At 38.3% G+C, this 19,611-nt stretch overlaps 3 protein-coding genes across 4 annotated transcripts; 1 reads left to right on the top strand and 2 right to left on the bottom strand.

Annotated features, from left to right (window-relative positions):
• The first annotated feature begins 257 nt into the window (after nucleotides 1–257).
• epdl2 (ependymin-like 2) lies at nucleotides 258–6,048 on the top strand. 2 transcript variants are annotated; one of them, XM_053240281.1, is made up of 6 exons: nucleotides 258–411; nucleotides 1,663–1,697; nucleotides 1,806–1,940; nucleotides 2,363–2,549; nucleotides 2,642–2,729; nucleotides 5,208–5,779. In XM_053240281.1, the coding sequence occupies exons 1-6, from the start codon at nucleotides 336–338 to the stop codon at nucleotides 5,311–5,313; spliced, it is 627 nt and encodes a 208-aa protein (XP_053096256.1). In that variant the 5' UTR covers nucleotides 258–335; the 3' UTR covers nucleotides 5,314–5,779. The 2 variants fall into 2 exon arrangements, with proteins under 2 accessions (XP_053096256.1, XP_026794461.1); XM_026938660.3 differs by lacking the exon at nucleotides 5,208–5,779 and adding an exon at nucleotides 5,816–6,048 and having other exon boundaries at nucleotides 260–411.
• otub1a (OTU deubiquitinase, ubiquitin aldehyde binding 1a) lies at nucleotides 6,049–15,019 on the bottom strand. Its single transcript, XM_026938659.3, has 7 exons — nucleotides 14,867–15,019; nucleotides 12,274–12,335; nucleotides 10,878–10,976; nucleotides 10,384–10,502; nucleotides 10,193–10,277; nucleotides 7,821–8,015; nucleotides 6,049–6,564 (listed from the first exon to the last, which is right to left on the bottom strand). Exons 1-7 carry the CDS (start codon nucleotides 14,916–14,918, stop codon nucleotides 6,367–6,369), a joined length of 810 nt encoding a protein of 269 aa, XP_026794460.1. The 5' UTR covers nucleotides 14,919–15,019; the 3' UTR covers nucleotides 6,049–6,366.
• A 334-nt stretch (nucleotides 15,020–15,353) lies between these two features.
• Nucleotides 15,354–17,844, bottom strand: LOC113541415 (cytochrome c oxidase subunit 8B, mitochondrial). The gene is given in 2 exon segments (XM_026938367.3): nucleotides 15,354–15,500; nucleotides 17,648–17,844. Coding segments are annotated over 2 exon segments (267 nt in total). The 5' UTR covers nucleotides 17,768–17,844.
• Nucleotides 17,845–19,611: the final 1,767 nt, after the last annotated feature.

The following is a 19,611-nucleotide window of genomic DNA, read 5'->3' as shown; positions in this document are numbered from 1 at the left end:
CATGCATAATTCTTCCTTACGTGTAATTTACATATAATTCACATGCGCACTTTCAGGGCATGAAAGGTGAAATGCACCTTTACATTTTTCACATGATCACATATTACTCACATAATCCCAAGTGAGTGTCAACGTTTAGCACCTCTGCCCAAAGCAGAATAAGAGTCAGAATAAGTTAATAATCAGCTATACTGAATCAGATCTGCAGTTGTAATCCAGGCTAGGTGAGAAGGAAAATGTGGAGGATACTGGGGTTGGAGCTGAGCAGTTCAGTATAAAACCTTTGTCATTGTGTAATTGTGTTACTGTCTGTTCAGTTTGCCAGAATCGGAACCATGCAGGCTGCTTTGGTGCTTACAATCATCTTGAGTGCACTGCTCAGTGCCCTCGCTCAGAAACCCCACCACTGCAGTAAGTCCAGCTTAATGAAGCTTTTGTCTTATTTTTAATTCAAATAATTGCTGTCCAGTTTGAGCTTTAGTTTAAGAAACATGTGCTGTAACTGTGTGACAGTCAAAATGGTTAATATGGCAATGTCTTATATTGATTTTGAGATTTCTACCCCTGACTACACCAAAAATCACCAGCTTTTTTAACATGATCTCTATCCGGATCTGTAGCATATGACTGATATCCACAACCAATAAGATTGAAACATGTCCATGTTTTGAAAAACAAATGAAAAATCTTATATTTGAAACATATTATAAGTCTAAAGGCAGTTCTTGAGGCACTTAAGAACTAAAAACTCAATAAATAAAATTCTGCTGGAATTTGTAAAGGTCCTGTCACATAAAATTCCTTGCTTACAAAGGTCTGAATGAGAGACTAACATGACTGAATGCCAACAACAGTTACCCTTCAATGCTTAATATTAGTAATTAGTTGATGGCTATACAGTAAATAAGACAATTTGAAGTGATTATGTTTTGATTTGTATGGGGCGCTTTACATTACTATTTTTAACTATTGCCACAGACACTCTTTCCATTCATCTTGAAACATTCTGTTTTCATTATCAGTTTGCTAAGCACACCAGACAGATTAAACAAATTTTTAAAAATAAGTTTAAAAAAAATCATCCTTTCTTGATGAGATGCCTTCAGCTAAATAATTGACATAAATGCATGTGATTGGGTGTAAAAAGCTACATAAGGTCCATGTTTACAAGACAAGTCACTGAACTACATACTAGTCAGGTTTTTGTCATACATTGTTCAGCTCTGGTACCGTACTGGTCCACCAGTTGATGATGCCTGTGTTATAATATGGATTGGGGGATTTCTTATGACATCTTAAAGGAAGAAGTCCAGCTTTTATTTTTTAATCTCTATCCACCACATCTGTTGCATATGAGTGTTAGAACCAGTAATTGAAACATCTCTGTTGTGCGAAACAAATAGTAAGCCTGTTTATTTAAAACACACTAATAATGGAAGTCTAAAGGCAGCTGATAACTTCTCCAACACCCTTCTGTCCTTTTTCCAATTAAGGGAAGTTCTTGTTTATAGTAATTAACCCATACTTTAAAGTCTAAAAGGCCATCAGTGTTATTATCATGTTTTTCTTTTTATCTGTTTTATTTAATTGTTTCTCTTTTTAAGAGATGCATCTTAAATGCCATTCCACCAACCCTTTGTTGTTCCTCTTCCTTTCCCATAGAGTCACCACCATACCTCCAGGGAAAGTTAGCTGTAGTAAGTGGGTCTGATGTGTATGAATTGCTGTATGAGAGGCATTACACGTTAATTCTCTGTGTCGTCTCCGGGTGAGAAGCTCTGTCCTGAACATCATGTCTTTCACAGAACTTTCCTGAGGGGAAGACGATGGTGTATGAGCAGTTCTACTACGACGCTGTGGAAGAGAGGATTCGTGTTGTTGCCACTGGGAAGGAAGGCGGGCATGACGTATTCGTGGATCGACTTCTGCTTTTCAGAGAAGTAAAAACAACTATTGGGTCACAGTGTTATTATAGAGCTTAATTTTATTATAGATCTTAATTTGAGATTCTTAGATTTTCCTGAACCCTGACAAACATACCTGGACAAAGACTACTCAAAATGAGCTGCTAGACTATATGCTGGATGACTGTATGTTGTCAACTCTCAACTGTCTATTATGGGGATACTCTTAAAAATTCACTAGTTATTAACCTATAGCATAAGTCAAGTGTGATAGACTCATGAATTTTGGTGATGGGTACGTCATTATTAATGTCCGGTCTCACCAAAATCTGTGGTCTGTGCTGCTGATTATTACAAAGTTAAACATTTGATCCAATGAAATGGAGATGTTTGAGATTTACATTTTCTAAGCTATGGCAACTCCAAAACTCATACTCTCGTATTGTCTCATATTTCAGAAGGTTTACTTTGACATCATTTACCACAACAAAAGCTGTATTAAGAATTCTTTCGAGGCTGCCTTCGTTCCCATTGCGATTCCTCTTGATGCCCAGCACATGGCTCAGGTTGTCTTGGGAAGCCTGTCTGCTCCTGCACAGGGCCTGCTGGTCAACAGCTGGGTGGGATCAGATGCTGAGCTAAAAGGTAAACTGTAAATCCTTATACTGAACATAACAGTCATTCTGGACTCAATGAACAGCACTAGATTCATTCTGTTTTCTGTACCTCTTTTTCAGCAAACTACTCCCTGACCTTTACAGAGTTCGGCTGCATTCCCGTCGTCACCATCTATCACATCGATGGACTGGGTCATTTTCTGTCAAGGTTGGGATTTTAAAACAGTCACATGAAAGTGGTGTACAAAACACTGGCACTTATTGCACAATTGTACACACAAAGATTCACTGATACCAGCTGGTTTACTGCTGAAGAACTGGGATAAAGAGCCAAGCAGCAAAACTTGAGCGCTCTGGGGAATGCATAGCCAGTACAGGCACACAAATGCGGCAGGTTTCCATCTTGATCTGAGAGCTTGATGTGAATGATGCACCGTGAGTCTCATTCATCAAGCTTGGTACAAATGAATTTATTCACTCGTATGAATAAATTGTTTATAGGAGCATTTACTTTTACATGAGAAACTTAGCGCTCGAGAATATCCAATTCAGAAAAGTGTTCGTATCCTACGATGGCTCCTGAGTTTGTGTAAATTGAGACTCCCTAACGTAAACCTCGATTGATCGGCTTCCAAGCATGTAATTGGTGATGAGTTACTGCAAATTTATATATGGATTACATTCACAAGTTTAAATTTTATTTCAAGTTCACCTTTATTTCCATTATACACATGAATTTAAATAAATGTTTTTGCAAAACATGGTCACTTCACATTAAAGACTTAACGTGAGAGAAAGTAGACCAAAAAACCAATCCATAAATGAAGACAAATAAGACTAGCCATTCAATTAGGACAAAAGAAATGGCACGCTATAAAAGGAGGAAGAGTTAATCTGTATCTATGATAGCCAATGTGCTGTAATGGCTAAGGTGTATTACTGGAAGATTTAGCACTCCATTCTTAGAAGGCGCTCTTTCATCATTTAGTCATCATTTTGTCATTTTCAGCTCTCCGAGCTTTCCCTTTTATGGAGTTTTGTGGGTGTCGCTAAATGTAAATCAGCTGTGCTGTTAATGCCCTTGGTAATTTAAAGGTGATTAGCATTTATCAACATAAGCACGAGTATGAAGAATATCAGAGTTAAGTAAACTTTTGTAAATTTGGCAGAAGCTTTTTTTTCAGTTTGGCCTGTCAAAACATTTACACACAAATTTACTAATAGAATAAAAGAGTGAAAAAAATTTAATGTACTAAAATAGTTAACAATTTCTAAAGTCTATCTCACCCAAAATCATAAATACAAAATAACTGAATGCTAGCTGAATGCTGTAGTGTCATCTCAGACAATCAGAGTCACTTTTTTTTGCAATTTGGTATCATCCTGACATTTCACAACATTCCCTCTCAGCCCCGCTGCCAAAGATTTGATGGTCAAATTGTACCAGAAAGCTATAAGTTATGCAGGAGATAATATAATTCCCATAAAGCTTAAAGTGTGTATATGAAGATTTGGGCCTTGTAGCCCCAGTGCGAAACTAAAGACACAAACATGTCTTTGCTGATTGATATATTTGGGGTTATGGGGAAAAGATGTAAATGTGTGTATTACTTCAAGTTCCAGCATGGGGTCCCTGGAGGACTAGTGGTTAGGCCTCGGTGCTCTCACCGCTGTGGCCCAGGTTCGATTCCCGGCCAGGGAACCAACCCCAGCCACTGGGGTTGTACATGACAGTGTACTCCCAAGCCCAGATAAAAATTGCGGAGGGTTGCTTCAGGAAGTAAAATCCGGCATAAAAACTGTGCCAAATCAAATATGCGGACCAATGATCCACTGTGGCTACCCCTAACAGGAGCAGCCGAAACAACAACAATGTCAAGTTCCAGCATGTTAACAGGACATAATTATTTATGTACAATGGACAGACTTTTGAGACGTTCTATTCTCAAAATGCTATAAATGTGTATTTCTTGATATGTTTCCAAAGGACCATCAACCATTTATTTGTTAAGACTTTTCTGAATTAGATCTCGTTCTGCTAATAAAAAACTTGATAATTGCTTGATTGAATTAGTCCAAATGCATGAGCCGGCTGGTTCCCCTGTGAGGGGGTGTGAGGATACACTGGATTGAGTAATTCAAACACGCTGTGAGGAACAGGGTTAGAAAGTTGACTAGCACTGCACCTATTCACTTTCTATTTATTCTATCGCTATATCAGTAGATGACTTGGTTATGGGAAATGGAACCATGACGGTTCATTTGAATCTGATTTAATGTATATATAACTTGTAATATATCATCTTTGAATCATTACTGCAATATTGGTATTAGTAATGGTGTTAATGCAGAAGCCTTAATGAGCACCACAAAAAAAAAAAAACTGCAATTGTGGTTTTAGGTTGATGCAATAGTCATTTGTCTTTCAGGCACTCCACCCTATCTCCTTCTGTTTGGGAAGGAAAACCAGCCGGAATCCGCAACCACATCATTTAACTGAGAACAAAAAACCATGCTGTGCTTTCAAACAAAACTTGACAAAAATTGTAGTAAAACTGGAATATACAGCACGTTTTTTTTCCATGACGGAGAAATTTATTACTAGTGAACTGGATGAATTTTGACACAGTACAGTGGCATCCCTTCTGGACATGCATGCAAAAGCAATCTGTATTTTAACACACAGACCACAGGTTCCCAACCCTGGTCCTGGAGTCCAAGCTGTCTGGCAACTTCCTGAGTTAAAGTGGGCATGCTGGGAGCAGGGAGAAGACTACGACTATTTAAGATAAATCATCAAACTCCTGTGCAGCCAACACCGGTAGTGACAGTCAGCTGAAAAACTCGTGAGAGTTCATTACAAAGATTAACATGACACCGAAGGCACTCTTGAAAATTTTCACCAAAAGCCGAATTGAGACGAATTTCACCTGTTTAGAGTGCTATAACTTGGCTCTCAAACAGTTAAGAAAAGTCAGACCTTAGTATTGCTAGCTCCACCGGCCACCATAGATTCTGGGGCATTCTTTATGTACTTACGTGGGAATGGGTGGTGGGATTATGGAGTTTAAAACAATGCTCCAGTGTTGTACTTCAGCCATTTAACCAGTAGAGCTCCAGTCTTAACTAATATACCTTTAATATAATAAAAACTTTTTGTCCATGTTATGCACAGACTAATAGGACATCATGTTCAATATATGATGGTAATCCTACAATATTTATATCTATAAAGACTCTGGAACTAATATATTTGCAGTATACACATAACTCCACTCCCATTTCTCTCTTCAGCTTCTTCGACATGGTCGTTGGCTTAGAGGATCCCACAGTCTTCATTCCTCCACCATTCTGTTCCTCTGAAAATCTGGTGGAGCGGAAAGATGGCAAAGCAACAAACCTCTTCACTGCTCTTCTGTAAGCGATTTGGTGTATTATGTGTGATTTCATTCACTTCCTTACTTCACTGAATTTGCCGTCATTTTAATTCTCATTCAAATAAAATGACCAGAATGATGCAAAAATCATGACATCTATTGCAAAATGTTTATTCTCACATTCAAACACGAAGAACACAAGCTGTATAATAAAACACAGAGGTTTAACCGAGAGAAAATACTCCAGCAATAAGCACGGGATATGTGAAGAAGAGTAGGATTTGGAGTTATACAAAAAAAGGGAGCTGTACAATGTCCAGTGTCTGAAGTCACAGAAATCTGACCGTCTTTGGGGCGCTGAGAAAGAGACGGTGAGATTGAGTGCTGGACTCCTAAATTCATGTTTCACAGCTTTGAAGTCGACTCGAACGATACAGCATGGGGATGTTGGGAACTGCTCCTGAGCAGCTATTTGTACAATATGTCGTAGTGACCCGGCCTGTACAGGAGGAAGACTTTGGGTTCTCCATCCTCAGGGAAGATGTGATGGTTGACTGTGCCTCCCTCCCCTCGGTCCATGTACTCCACCAGTATACACACGCTCAGGGCCTGTGCTAGAGCAATGATGTGGATGTGGTCGCTCTCTTTGGACATGGGCTCCACCTCCTGGACAACAGAAAGGAAAACACTTTGATTTTTATTCCAACGTAGCATTCTCTAGATGGAAACAGATGTCGCATTTGACGCAAAACAACACAATTACAATTCTTAGCAATATACACAATATTTATGGAAATAGATACATACATAGAGATCATCCTGACTTTTATTTTTAACACACTGTTACTCTCTGGTCAATATAGTCAGCACAACATATATATACATTTTATATATATATATATATATATATATATATACATACATACACACACACACACACACACACATACATATATATATATTGTGTGTGTGTGTGTATATATATACATATATATATATAGAGATTATAAGTATAAGTATAAGAGTATAAAATTACCGATTCAAATTAAGAACAGTGGTTTGAAACCTGGTTTGAAAACTGAAATTTTTCAATACTGAATAATGTAATTACTGTTGAATACCTGACAGGCAAGTGTTATTTCGTCTTATACGACATGATCGATTCTGATTAATTTTCTATAACAGCAGCTCTGACAATAGATCTGGCTGCAAGTATTATATTAATACGCTCGTTCTATCATGTTATTGTTTCTGTAGTAGCAACTTGTTAAAGGAGTTGTACAGCAGACGTGCCACAGGAACAATTCGACTGAGACTTTTATATATATGGAGTCCCCGGTATCAGCGCTTTGTAACAGTAACACAACTGTTTATAGCTGCTAAAATATATGTGCTAACAGGAACAAGAACCTTCCACAACATTAAATGTAACTATAAATAGATAAAACATACAATATGCCGTTCTTTAATATATGAATAATTGTTAGCGTTGAGAAATTGCTGTGGTATAAGAGGGACAAAACGCTTCCAGATGTGCTTTAATTGGAAAATAATTGGAAAAGTATTGGGGTGCTAAGAGCATCACATCACTCCATGGTTAATTATTTTCCTGTAACAGTATGCCTGTTATATTTTATTCTTTACATAATAAAAGCCAGTTATGTTCCAAAATACAAATGCAGATCATGGAACACCATTTTAGTAGAGAAAAGGTAAGAGGGACGTGTATCTTTGGGGCATTTCCATTTAGATTGAGGTAAACGTGTAGATGCTTCTGTACACTTTTGTCTTGTAGAACCATCACATCAAGAACTCAGATATTTCCAGTCCCAAAGCATTTAATAATCATAAATAAAAATAAAAATAGACCATCTTTCATTCGACAATTCTGCAGGGAGATGTCGAGATGTCAGCTCACTCACCTGCTGGCAGAATTCTCGCACAGTGCGTCCGCCCTCTATAAAGTACTGGAAGAACTCATCCTCTCTCTGCAGGTAGCCTGAAGTCACGAGGCGCAGATACACCACCAGGTAGTCGGACACACTCTGCTCGTTGAAGGAGTTGAGCAGCTCTGTCACGGATGGCTGCTTATCGCACACCTCGATCAGGTCCATGAACTAGAAGCAGCAATGGAGGAAAAAACACTTTCTGCATGAGACATGAGACAGTATCACATTCCATAAGGTTTCCTCAGAGAAATGACCCAGGATCTAAAGCAAGCTGCCATGTGTGGTTTCAACAGACTGGGTCTGAACTTGCTCCGAGAACATCAGGACTGCAAAAGTAAAATAAAACAGGAGTCGATTTACAGATAATCATAAATACACACATTAAAGACCTAGAAAGCTGATCAGAAAAGCTCAACATGCCAAAGCTTGAGGCTACAGTGGGCAGTGGGCACAGGCTCACTAGAACTGAGCAGTTCAAGACTGGAAAAAGATCAGGCAATGTTTTTCCATTGAAACTGTCCAGGTTTGTGCCCACTGTATCCTCAGATTCCTGTTCTTGGCTGACAAGAGTGGAGTGAGGTGGAGAAGTGGTTGGTGAGTGTACATATAATCCAAATCTCAAAGTAGAAACTATGCACCATGTGCAACGCATCTGAATGTAAGTGTTTACTTGGTAACAGGCTACATGACATAGCTTTATTATTTAGGGCAGCTGCTAGCCTGAGGCCAATGTATTAAATGAACCCTGACTATGTTAACATCATTCATAATCATGCCTGTGACATTTATACGTCTGCATTGAAGCACATTTATGAGCAACACAGAGAGGGGGTTTGTGGGTAAACGTGGTACACAGACAGGCACACCGCAGGAAGAGTGTTGGTACTTGAAGAACCCCTTTAGCAAGTATTTATTTTATGAATATAATCCTACTATTCAAATATTAGGCTCATTATTCAAATGTATACAATAATATTTTGGATATTTATTAGAGATTTATATTCCTGAACTTTCCATTCACAGAACACATTAGGTCTAACTTGGTCCAGTTTACATATATACCTGTTCCTGAGCTGTTGAGGTTTGTATTAAACCCATTCAAGTGACTTGTTTAAGAGCCTATAAGAACACAATAATAACTTTAATAGAGGTAAGTTATGATTTCCATTGATTGTAACAAAATTTTAAAAATTGCAGACCCCCTGGTAATGATTCACAAACCCCCATTTGAGAAGCACTGGTGTAAAGGTTAGGTAAAAGCTCTTCACTACTCACTACTCATCTGAACTCATACGAATATGTGTGGGTTACATTGGTTTCTTCCCACCTACCAGAAACATGCCAGTAGGTGAACTGTCGACTCCCGTTGTGAGTGAGTGTGTGAATGTGTGTGCAATGGACTGCCATCCCAAGCAATGTGAACATCCAGTGTTTCTGGGAAAGGCTCTGGATCCTCCCTGACCTGACCAGGATAAAGTGCTTACTGAACATAAATGAATGAATAACTGAATATCTCGTTTTATGATACTGGAGAATAGCGTGTTCTCAAATAATTACATTTTCTTTTTTTTTTTAAACAAATTACATACACCAATACTGTACTCACAGTGAGTAAAGATTTTCAGAAAGTGCAGGGAAGAAAAAAACATCAAGCTCGTGCAGCAAGGAGAGAGAACAGTCTAGCTGCAGCTCTGCTCATCAGTGTGGATATGCATGCTCACATTTCATACCATAACTATATCTGATCAAAATGTTGGCTTTTTTGGCCAAAATGATGTTCAAGGGGTAATTTATTTAATTTATTAAGATCTGAAATATCCCAAACTGTACTCTACCTAGTCAGATTTAATACCTAACAACACAATATCTGCGATTTGGAGTCCAGAAGTTAGCAGTAGTGATTCTCAGCATCTCTCATCCACTACATTGCTTCTTCTCTTTTTTTTCTGCAGTGCATGTGAGAATTTAATTCCCTTTTTCACATTACGCCCTCTGGTGGACACAAACGTGCACATACAGCATGAGGGCAGACAGCTATGTGACGCACCATGCCTCACCTTCACCTGTTCAGAAGAATTAGTCATGGTTTTGTACTTAGATACAAAAGAAAGAAAGACACAACTTCCTGGAATATTACTGTGTGTTAGTATCTAAAACATTCTGACAATGTTAGATACTGTGGTTCAGTGATTCATACTAACAAAGTATGATACTCACTGAAGCCAGCAAACTCGCGGCAGTGTGCTTGATAAGTGGTCCATGTCATATTTATCATATCTATGTCATATTTATCAGATCTACATATCTGTCATTACTACATCTCTTTACCAGAATGATTCACGTACCGTGTTGTGAAAATCTTCGATAGTGAACTCTGTGAAACCTTGGCTCACGAGGTCCAGTTTGCTCTTGGCAGCAATGGCTTTGAACCTGCAAGTGCAAATATTTTCCATTTTAATAAGCGTATCTATGCACATACATCTGCATACAGACATACACTCTTTCAGTCCGATTGCCAGTGTGAGTGACGAATTACCTGTGTAGTTCTTTACTGTCATCCAGCAATGACTCTAAGTATGCAAAACCGAAGGCTCTGTAGAAGCAGTTTCCATCGGGCCGTGTCTTCCGTATGAATGAGTACTTCTTTTGTAAATCCTGTTAATATAACAGACAAGTAGAGAGCGAATGTTATAAATTCACACATCCCAGTACTACAGTTTTCTTCACAGTATCTGGTTGCAGCTTCACATTTTCAAACAGGAAGATATTAAACGACATATAATCCTGTTATAGGAGTATAAGTATTTCATTAGTTTGGGGAGAAAACTAGAATTTTTTTAAAAACAGACTTTAAAAGAGGATTGTTTAGAATTACTGATCAATAATAAACTTTCAGCAGCATTTTTAAATTTATTTGCTAATACAGCAGCATAATACAGCATAATTCACTGTTCTTTATTAGGAATTAATGTTTTTTTTTTTTTAAAAAAAAAAAAAAGGAATGGTACAAGCAGGTGTATAACATCTTACCCTTATTTTTTGCTGGTAAATTGTGTCATCTTCAGCGTATTCTTTTTTAAGTATAGCTAGATCCTGTTGTTCTGATACGAGTGGAATGCTGGTGGCAATCTGGAATTAAGTAATAACCAGGTTAGCAGCACATCAGGCAGACTTTCACTCAGACTTATACCATGTTTTCACATTAGAAGTCACAAGATGTCTCTTGTGGATGTATCACAATCACAAATATATTAACTGGAGAACTTTTCTTTAAAATAGGCCTGGGAAAACATGTTGGAAATCGCTGTGGCTGAATTCTGGCAAATAGACAAAGTAGATGAAAAGGCAGGTGTTGGCCAAAATTGGGGTTTTCTGCCTATAACATACTTTGGCACCTCAAATTTATTTCACCAAAATGAAAAGGAAATAATTTACTCTATAATCTTGATCAGGGTACTGTCCTGCAAAGACCATTTTTAATAAATGTTATGACTGTAAAAACAGTCAGTCTGTCTAAAGATGTCTAAGATTGTCTTACATGGTTAATGTCAGGCTTTTTGAGCAATTTGCTCGATAGCTACTATGGCATAGCAAAATGGACATAACCCTAATTAATTCAGTTTGTAATCAGATACCATGTGTTAAAATGTCTGTGACACCACAGCCGGAATGAATCTTTAAATGCAGTTTTCTCTGTTTTCACCTTTGGGGATCATCAGAATTTAAAATGCTAGAATTTTTTTCTTATGGTTGAGATAGATGCAAACAAGAAACATGTTTTAAACCTTTAGTTTAAGGAAAGTGTGTAGTTTTCAGAATTATATATAATAGAAAATGTCAAAATTTCACCATGTGAAGGGTTTCCCCAGGACGCCACACACACTGTAATATTTCTACTGTTGCTTTAAACTGAGTTATTTATACACTATTCTTGCTTCAAATCTGGCTTGATAATTCAGAGGGGAAAAATGAGAATGAACATTCAAAGAATGAGCGCTGCTTTTGACCACCAGTGCTTAGTCTACATGGGAACTTCTAACTTTATCTTCCATTTTTCTGCATTTAGAATCAAGCTCTGTTGAAAGCGAGGTAAACAGAAATCAAAATCATGAAGCATCTAAAAGTTGGGGGAGAAGAGAACTGAGCACATCAGACACAATATGCACCACATGACTGGATTTAATCATTTGGATTTTTGTCTTTACCACCTCATCTAATTTGCACAAAGTTGAGAAATTCTTAATCTCAATGATCATTTGTCATTTGAAGTGCAGCTCATTTTCATGAAGTGTTGCTTGAAGTGCAACTCATTTTCATTTACTGAAATAAACAAGCTCCGCTTGTTGCTTTGTCACCTGTTGAGTCAAACCAAACATTTTACACAATACTATGATAAATAAAACAGATGTCAGAGAACAGGTATTACCTCTTGCTGAATCCTGTCTTGTTGTGCAATAATAGCTTCATCATACGCGAGACAATTCAAACCTGTCAGAACACAAAAGTTACACTGACTACAGATCACTTGTTATGTACACAGTTACTGGTTGCAGACTGTTGCTATGGACGGTATAACAGCCTCCCCTCTACGCCTGTCTGTCAATGGAAAGGGACCACTGTAAAACCATCAATATTATTCGGGTGGTGGATGACTCACAGCACAACAGTGACACTGACATGGTAGTGTATGTGGAGCTGGTATGAGTGTATTACAAACAGCAGTGTTGGTGGTATTTCTGACAACAGGTTTTTTTTTCTAGCAGACTGTTCTTAACCCAGCAGTGATATTTCTGCCTATAATTCCACATACATTCAGAGATTGTTTAAGATCTCAAACTGTTTAATGTGTCAGTTCAAGTTACATCAAGTCTCCTGGCTCTGATTTAACCAGGTATTAATAGAGTTCATATCCAATGAGATGAAGAGATTGAAAAGAAAGAGAAAGCAAGCTGAGTGACTACAGCTTAAAGCTTTGTATTGAGTCTACTACTCTAATGTTGGAGGAGTTCAAAATAGTTGTTGAACTGAGACAGGATACATCGTGGCAGCCTGGTGGTTCTAGGATTTAATCTCACATTACACCACACCACAGTATAAGCTCTTCCCTAAACCATTACCACAAAGTTGGAAGTACACATTTGTATAGGACGTCTTTGTATGCTTTAGCATTAGGATTTCCCTTCGCTGGAACTAAGAGGCCCAAACCTGTTCCAGCATGACAATGCCCCTGTGTACAAAGAGAGCATGTCTCCATGAAGACATGGTTTGTTAAGGTTGGCATGGAAGAACTCGAGTGTCCTGCACAGAGCCCTGACTTCAACCCCACTGAACACCTCTGGGATGAAACTGAGCACCAACTGCACCCCAGGCCTCCTCGCCCAACATCAGTGCCTGTCCTCACTAATGCTCTTGTGGCTGAATGGGCAAATCCCCACAGCCACGCTCCAAATTCTAGTGGAAAGCTTTCCCAGAAGAGTTGAGGTTATTATAACAGCAAAGGGGCACTAAATGTGGAATGGGATGTTCAAATAGCACATATGTGTTCACATACTTTTGGCCATATAGTGTATTTATTGTCAAAAAACAGCAAACTGTATGGTCATCATTATAGATGTCTATGTTGAATGATCTAAAGTAAATACTACTATAAACTAATTTCACATAGTGAAGTGATATTTTATTTATAGTTCACCGTGTGAGCTGCCATGTTGATTTGATGTCACATGTTTAACTTGGGGTTGAGGACACCTTCCTGACTATCCTAGTAGGAATTCCAAGCTGAGGGGGTGTACTCTCTGGATTCTCCTAGTCAGAACTTGGAAATACCAGGTAATGAGTTTCAGGTGAATGCAGCATTTTGACACTAAACTCATCTTTTTGAATATGCAATGTGTGGTTCGGATTCCCAGGTGTGACACAGAGCTATATAAATCCCAGAAGCACTGCTCCACCTAAAGCATGTGCATCAGCATAAAACACAACCATGTCACTAATGTGAAGAGCAACAAATGCACTACAGTCAGTAATTATACACCTACAAACAAATGTTGTTGGTGTCACTCCCAGGTTCCCAACCCTGGCACATTTTAGTGTTTGCCCTGCTCAAACACATCCACTTCAACACTGAAAAAGCTATTATATACTTTACTAATAAATAAGTCATTGATTAATGCTCCAGGACCAGAATTGGGAACCTGTGGTGTGTCTGATTAAAAGTTTATATACAGGGTGTCTGAAAAGTCAGGAACCAAAGGGAGTAAAACTACATATGCTTAAATTTGTATTTTGTTTATAACATATGCTTTACACATTTTCTCAGCCACTGTAGGATTGTGGATTTTTGCTCAACATATTCCCACTAGATCCTGACTTTTCTGACACATTCTGACACCTAATAAACTGAAGGCTGTAATGGTTACAGTTTCACAGTCAAAAGAACACAAGTGGTTAAAATAGTTTTCTAGATCACAAGTTCCCAATCCTGGTCCTGGAGTACCCCCTGTCTTGTAAACGTTAGTGTTTTCCCTGCTCTAACACACACTTCAACTCAAGAAGGGTTATTAATTAGTTTATTAGTTGAACTGAAGTGTGTTAGAGCAGGGAAATCACTCAGATGTGCAGGTCAGAGAGTTCACCAGGACCTGTGTCAAAGACAAAGGGGGCTTTTACTGCGCAGAGGAACACTGGCGTTAAATTCCCGGAGTCAGGGGTAAATAATAAAGCGATCATTTCAGTAGTGTGGTTTCATTTAACATCTAGAAGAGGATACGTGTACAAACAGAACTTCAATTTTCTAAAAATCAGAGCTTGACTAAGACGAACATTTACAACATTATCAAGGATCTCAATCTGGCAGCTACATTGCTATCGTCTTAGCCAGCTAGCATCTGGTGAACGACTTATCCTCAGCAGCTCCACTCTAATTAATTTAGCATAAAAATATAATTTACATGAATAGAACTGTTTATAAAAGCTAATTTCAAGACCACAAACTGCTCAAGCTTGGTAAAATCCCTCACCGTCGAGTTCCTTTTGAGACATCCCTTCTTGTTGTTGTTCTTCGTCCGCCATGTTGCCTGGAAATGTTTCCTGTCAGGTGACGACAACGCAAACTTCCGGTTCGCGGCGTCGGTTCCGACCATTTACTATAGCATTTTAAATGTGTCTAAACCTGTCACTGGACCTGTAACGCCGAATTAACAAATCCAAAAGAAATTCTTTTTATTTCTTTATCTGCAGTCATAGTGCCAGTGGAGCAGAATGATCACAATCCTGAGGGGAATAAATGACTCTGCACTTCTGCACCAACCCAAAAGACATGACACAGCAACAACTTCAGATTTAAATAACATTTTTTATTTTTAAGTGTGTAACAACATCCACAAGAAGAGCCATAAGATCACCAATTACAACAAGTCATTGTGCAGCCGTCGTTCACTGACTTTTAGAGACTGGAGTGAATGAGAGAAGGTAAACTGCCTCGGGGAGGAGAGGCGGTCAGAGGTTTCAGTGGTCCCGATACGGGTTTGAAGGAAATGATCGTAGCAGACTTTTTTAGGCCTCCTTCTTTTTATAGCTCTCAAGGTTAGCCAGGACCCAACCGGATGGAACCAGGATGGCCAGCGAAAACATCGCAAGACCAATTGTTGTCTCCTGCGTGAAGGACAAATATATGATCAGTTCATGGATGGTAAGATGAATAAAGTTTCAAGACATCTCAGCAGGTATCAGACATCAGCAGCAGGCCAATAATACTAAGAGTCGCATAAAGCAGGTGTTTAAACTTTCTACAATCGCTTTATAATCACAACACGGATTAAATTAAATTCTAGTTGACGTACACCTGTTTTTTTTTAAGCTGCTGAGCTTTAGATTAGACAATGCTTCTACAAGAACAATTTAGTGTGACTGGCATCATTTTAAACCCATTCAACTCAGGTAAACATTGGTTCTTGCAGTTAAAAACTTAAACTAAAAAAACTATAATAGCAGGTAAAAATGAAATTTTGCCCCCACAACCCTCACCGGCTATACACTACCCAACAGATGTTTCCTGACTACTGAAATAAACTGTAAAAAGTTTGAAACCTTCCGAGTTATTTGAGGTAGTTTTTCTATGTGGGCATACAAACATAAAATGCACAGGCAGCACTGCATATTCTTAAAGCTCAAACCTCTACATCATATTTTCTCAACTCCAGTCCAGTGCACAGTTTCAGCTTCTTAACTCCCAAAACACCTGATCAAACTCATCAGCTCGTTATTAAGCCCTTCATCATTAGACAGAAAAAATGTTGGCTTGGAGCGAGGACATCATTAGGGAGCAAGGATACTAAACTCTAAGTTTTGTTCTTGACAAAAACACCTTTTGCTGTAGCACTGTGCTGTCTCTCTCTTCATGTGTTTAAATATGAGGCAATGGAGTGCTGAAAAGAAGGTAAAGTTAAGAGTTATAACCTCCTTTTAATTAATTAATAACCAGTTTTAATGATGATAGTGATCACTAAACAATTATGGTTGTCATAGTTATTAGTCATCATATCAGATGTAGTAGTAACAGTACAGGACTGAAATACTGACTCAGCATCTGATCGAATCTGAAATTCAGATTAAAACAGGTTTATATTAATATATATAGCAAGAGTTCATTCATAGGACTTCTATGGCAGACGAGCTACAACAATAGAAGACTAATAATGAACACATTTTTAAAAATGTGTGAAAGAAACGTCTAATCTTTGACATGGTGAAGCTTTCAGTAGAGAGACATTTAACATTAATGAACTGTGTAAGTCAACTTATTCTCTCTGTTCAAGAGATACTGGTGAGGGAAACGACTGTTTATAGCTGCTATAACAGAAATGATAACGGGACCTAACTTATCTTGCAGATGTTCCACGTCATTAAAAGTATGCATGGTTGATTATTTCCCAATAACAGCATGCCCTCATCATGTTTTATTCCTTATACTGCAAAAAACAATATCTTAGCAAGTAAAAGTACCTAACATTAGTTAGGTTGTACTGTTAGTACAGCTAACATTTCTCTTTAAATTTTAGATTAGTTTTTAAACATTTAAGATGAAAGTATTTTCTAGATTCTTTTTTATAACTAACTTCAAGCCTGAACTTGTCTCTTTAACTGACATTTCTTATTTCAAGAGTTTTTCTAGAAAGAAGCAAAATTTGCCAATGGAAGATAAATTTTAACTTGAAATGAGTAAATGACTAGAAATAGGTTTATATTTGTCCTATTATAACCTTATAATGAGAAATATTAAATAACTTCCTTTATTCGAGATATATTCGGATAGATAGATGGAGGGATGGATGCCTGGACACAAAGTTTAAAAAAAAAAAAAAAAAAAAAAAAAAAAGGCACTAAAAACTACTAACTGGAACTAGACTTTTTTCTTCAAATTAAAAAAAAAAAAGGAAAAAAAACTCACTAGCCCCGACAAACTATTGTAGTTGTGACCTTTTCAGTGTAGTTTGCTAGCTAGGCTAGGCTAGGCTAGGCTATTTAGCCGTCTAGCTAGCCTATCTTTCTATACCGCAAAATATTTACAAAAACTTCTGTTTAGAATATCACTCTTTTTGTCTGCATATGTAACTAACTTCTAATATAATTACTATCATCATACTTCCCCTGTAATTATTCCACCTCAAATGTTAGCTAGTCAGCTAGCTTCACCCTGCCATCTGAAGGTTAAGCTAGCATACCCTGCGCTAGCCGTGAAGGCCCGGAGCCCGGGGAACGGCGTGCCAACAAATACAAAAAAAACCCTACAAAAGACTTACAGCTGGTCCCAGAACATCCTTTGCGGGTTTTGTTGTAATATTAGCCCGCTGGGTGATTGCTGTCCCCCGCAGAGCCGGAGCTGAGCGGATTCGGGCGAGTCCTCTAAGCAGAGCGGACATGTTGCAGCGTCTAAAGCAGGTCGAGTGCTAATGCTAACGCTAAGGCTTCAGCTGGGGAGATTTGAAGGAAGAGAAACGAGAAATGGTTTCTGGGAGTTTTCATCCAGCCCAGGGGTTTGTGGGAGTTGTATGCGCCCTAAGTATAGCCGCTAATCACCAGAGGAGTGAAAATAGCATTAGGCTATTCCAGTGTCGTTTGTATTAAGAATAAAACACAACATTTTGTGCTGTTACAGGAAAATAATCAACGGCATGGTAGTGTTTTCCAACAGCAGTACACCCTCTGGTGTTTTATTTCTCTTATACCACAGCAGTTTTTCATTCATTAAACAATGACATTATGGCCAAAAGTTTGTGAATACCTACCTATTAGACCTACATGTGCTTTCTGAACATCCCAGTCCAGATTTACTGTTGTATTATCCTCCACTCTTCTGGGAAGGCTTTCCACTAGCTTCACTCACTTTGTGCACCAGGGTATTGTCATGCTGGAACAGGTTTGGCCCCTTTAGGTGATTTATACTTGCTGTTAACTATGCAAACATGTATGCATGATGGCCGCCACATGTATCCTGCAGTCGTCTCCTGCGGTCACTATGCAGTCATAGAGCCTACAAACAACTTGTCAAATTTCAATAGTAAATACTATGCTGTCTATGCTTACTACTTTGATAGTACCATGGGCTTTTATACATAACATGTTATAACTTACTGTGTCAACAACAATGCCACATAATAAATCAGCTGGAACATGTTAAAGAAGAAGTGGATGTTATCAGGCAGCTGTTATCGTTGACGAATCGCACCTCTCCAGCTGTCATGATGCCAGAGCAGGGGCAGATTTAGTTATTTGGGGGCCCTAGGCAAAATATAGGAATAGGACCCTATTCAACTGCATAAATTTGCCTTGATTATCCTTGAGCTTCCTTTCTCTGTTGTGATAAGTGCCATATGAATCATTTCAGTGTTTTAACATCGATATTTAAATTTTCAGCATATGTTATTTAGCATTAATAATTAAAATATATATATAATTTGCATTTTTAGGGGGCCCTTGGCTTCTGGGTGCCCAAGGCAGTTGCCTACCTTTGCCTAGTGCTAAGTCTGCCACTGAGCAACTTGCAGGACCCTGAAATGGTTGAAAATTGGCTTCAGGAGGAGGCCTGCTGCAGTGAAATGGTATATTTTGTTTCCTCAAATACCATATTCTATGATCACAAGTTTATTACATTTTCCATTACAGTTTGTTGCTGTACACATGCTGTCTTGTGAATACATGAATATATTACTACCTCAATTTAGGCAAAGGTCGGGGTCCCAACCCATCCACCAACACAAGACGCATCCTTGTCCACATGCTAACCACCCCACTGGCCCAACAGTTGTGCTGGCGGGGCTCTGACCAGAAGTTGGCCTTTGGGGATATGCTGGTCTGCAAAGCAGTCATAGGTACAGTATGTAATGTTCACATGTGAAGGGGAACAAAATCAAAAGTTCAAATTTAATTGTAAAGCCCAAATTACAGAATTATTGTCCAGACCTCTCATTACACACGGTGAGTGCAGAGTGCCTGCAGTTGTAGGCGTTTACACACAGTGACTCATAAAAGCAAGTAGCAGTACAGAGATTTGAAGGTGTGCAAAATAAATGTTCTGAGTTTCCATGCTTTTTCACTGTGAAAAAATGTATTGTACATTATTGTATAATGTGTAAGCACTCTCAAAGGCTGATTTAAGTAACTTCAAAAAGGTTAATTGTAAACTTCATTAGGTAGAATAAAGGTACCATAGATGTGTTGTTGAACATTCCAAGCCCAGTAAAGTCTTCAGTTTATTGTATATCTT

The sequence above is a fragment of the Pangasianodon hypophthalmus genome, chromosome 15 (genome assembly GCF_027358585.1).
Source record: "Pangasianodon hypophthalmus isolate fPanHyp1 chromosome 15, fPanHyp1.pri, whole genome shotgun sequence".
NCBI lineage: Eukaryota > Metazoa > Chordata > Actinopteri > Siluriformes > Pangasiidae > Pangasianodon > Pangasianodon hypophthalmus.
This window is presented reverse-complemented; position numbering and strand designations above follow the sequence as displayed.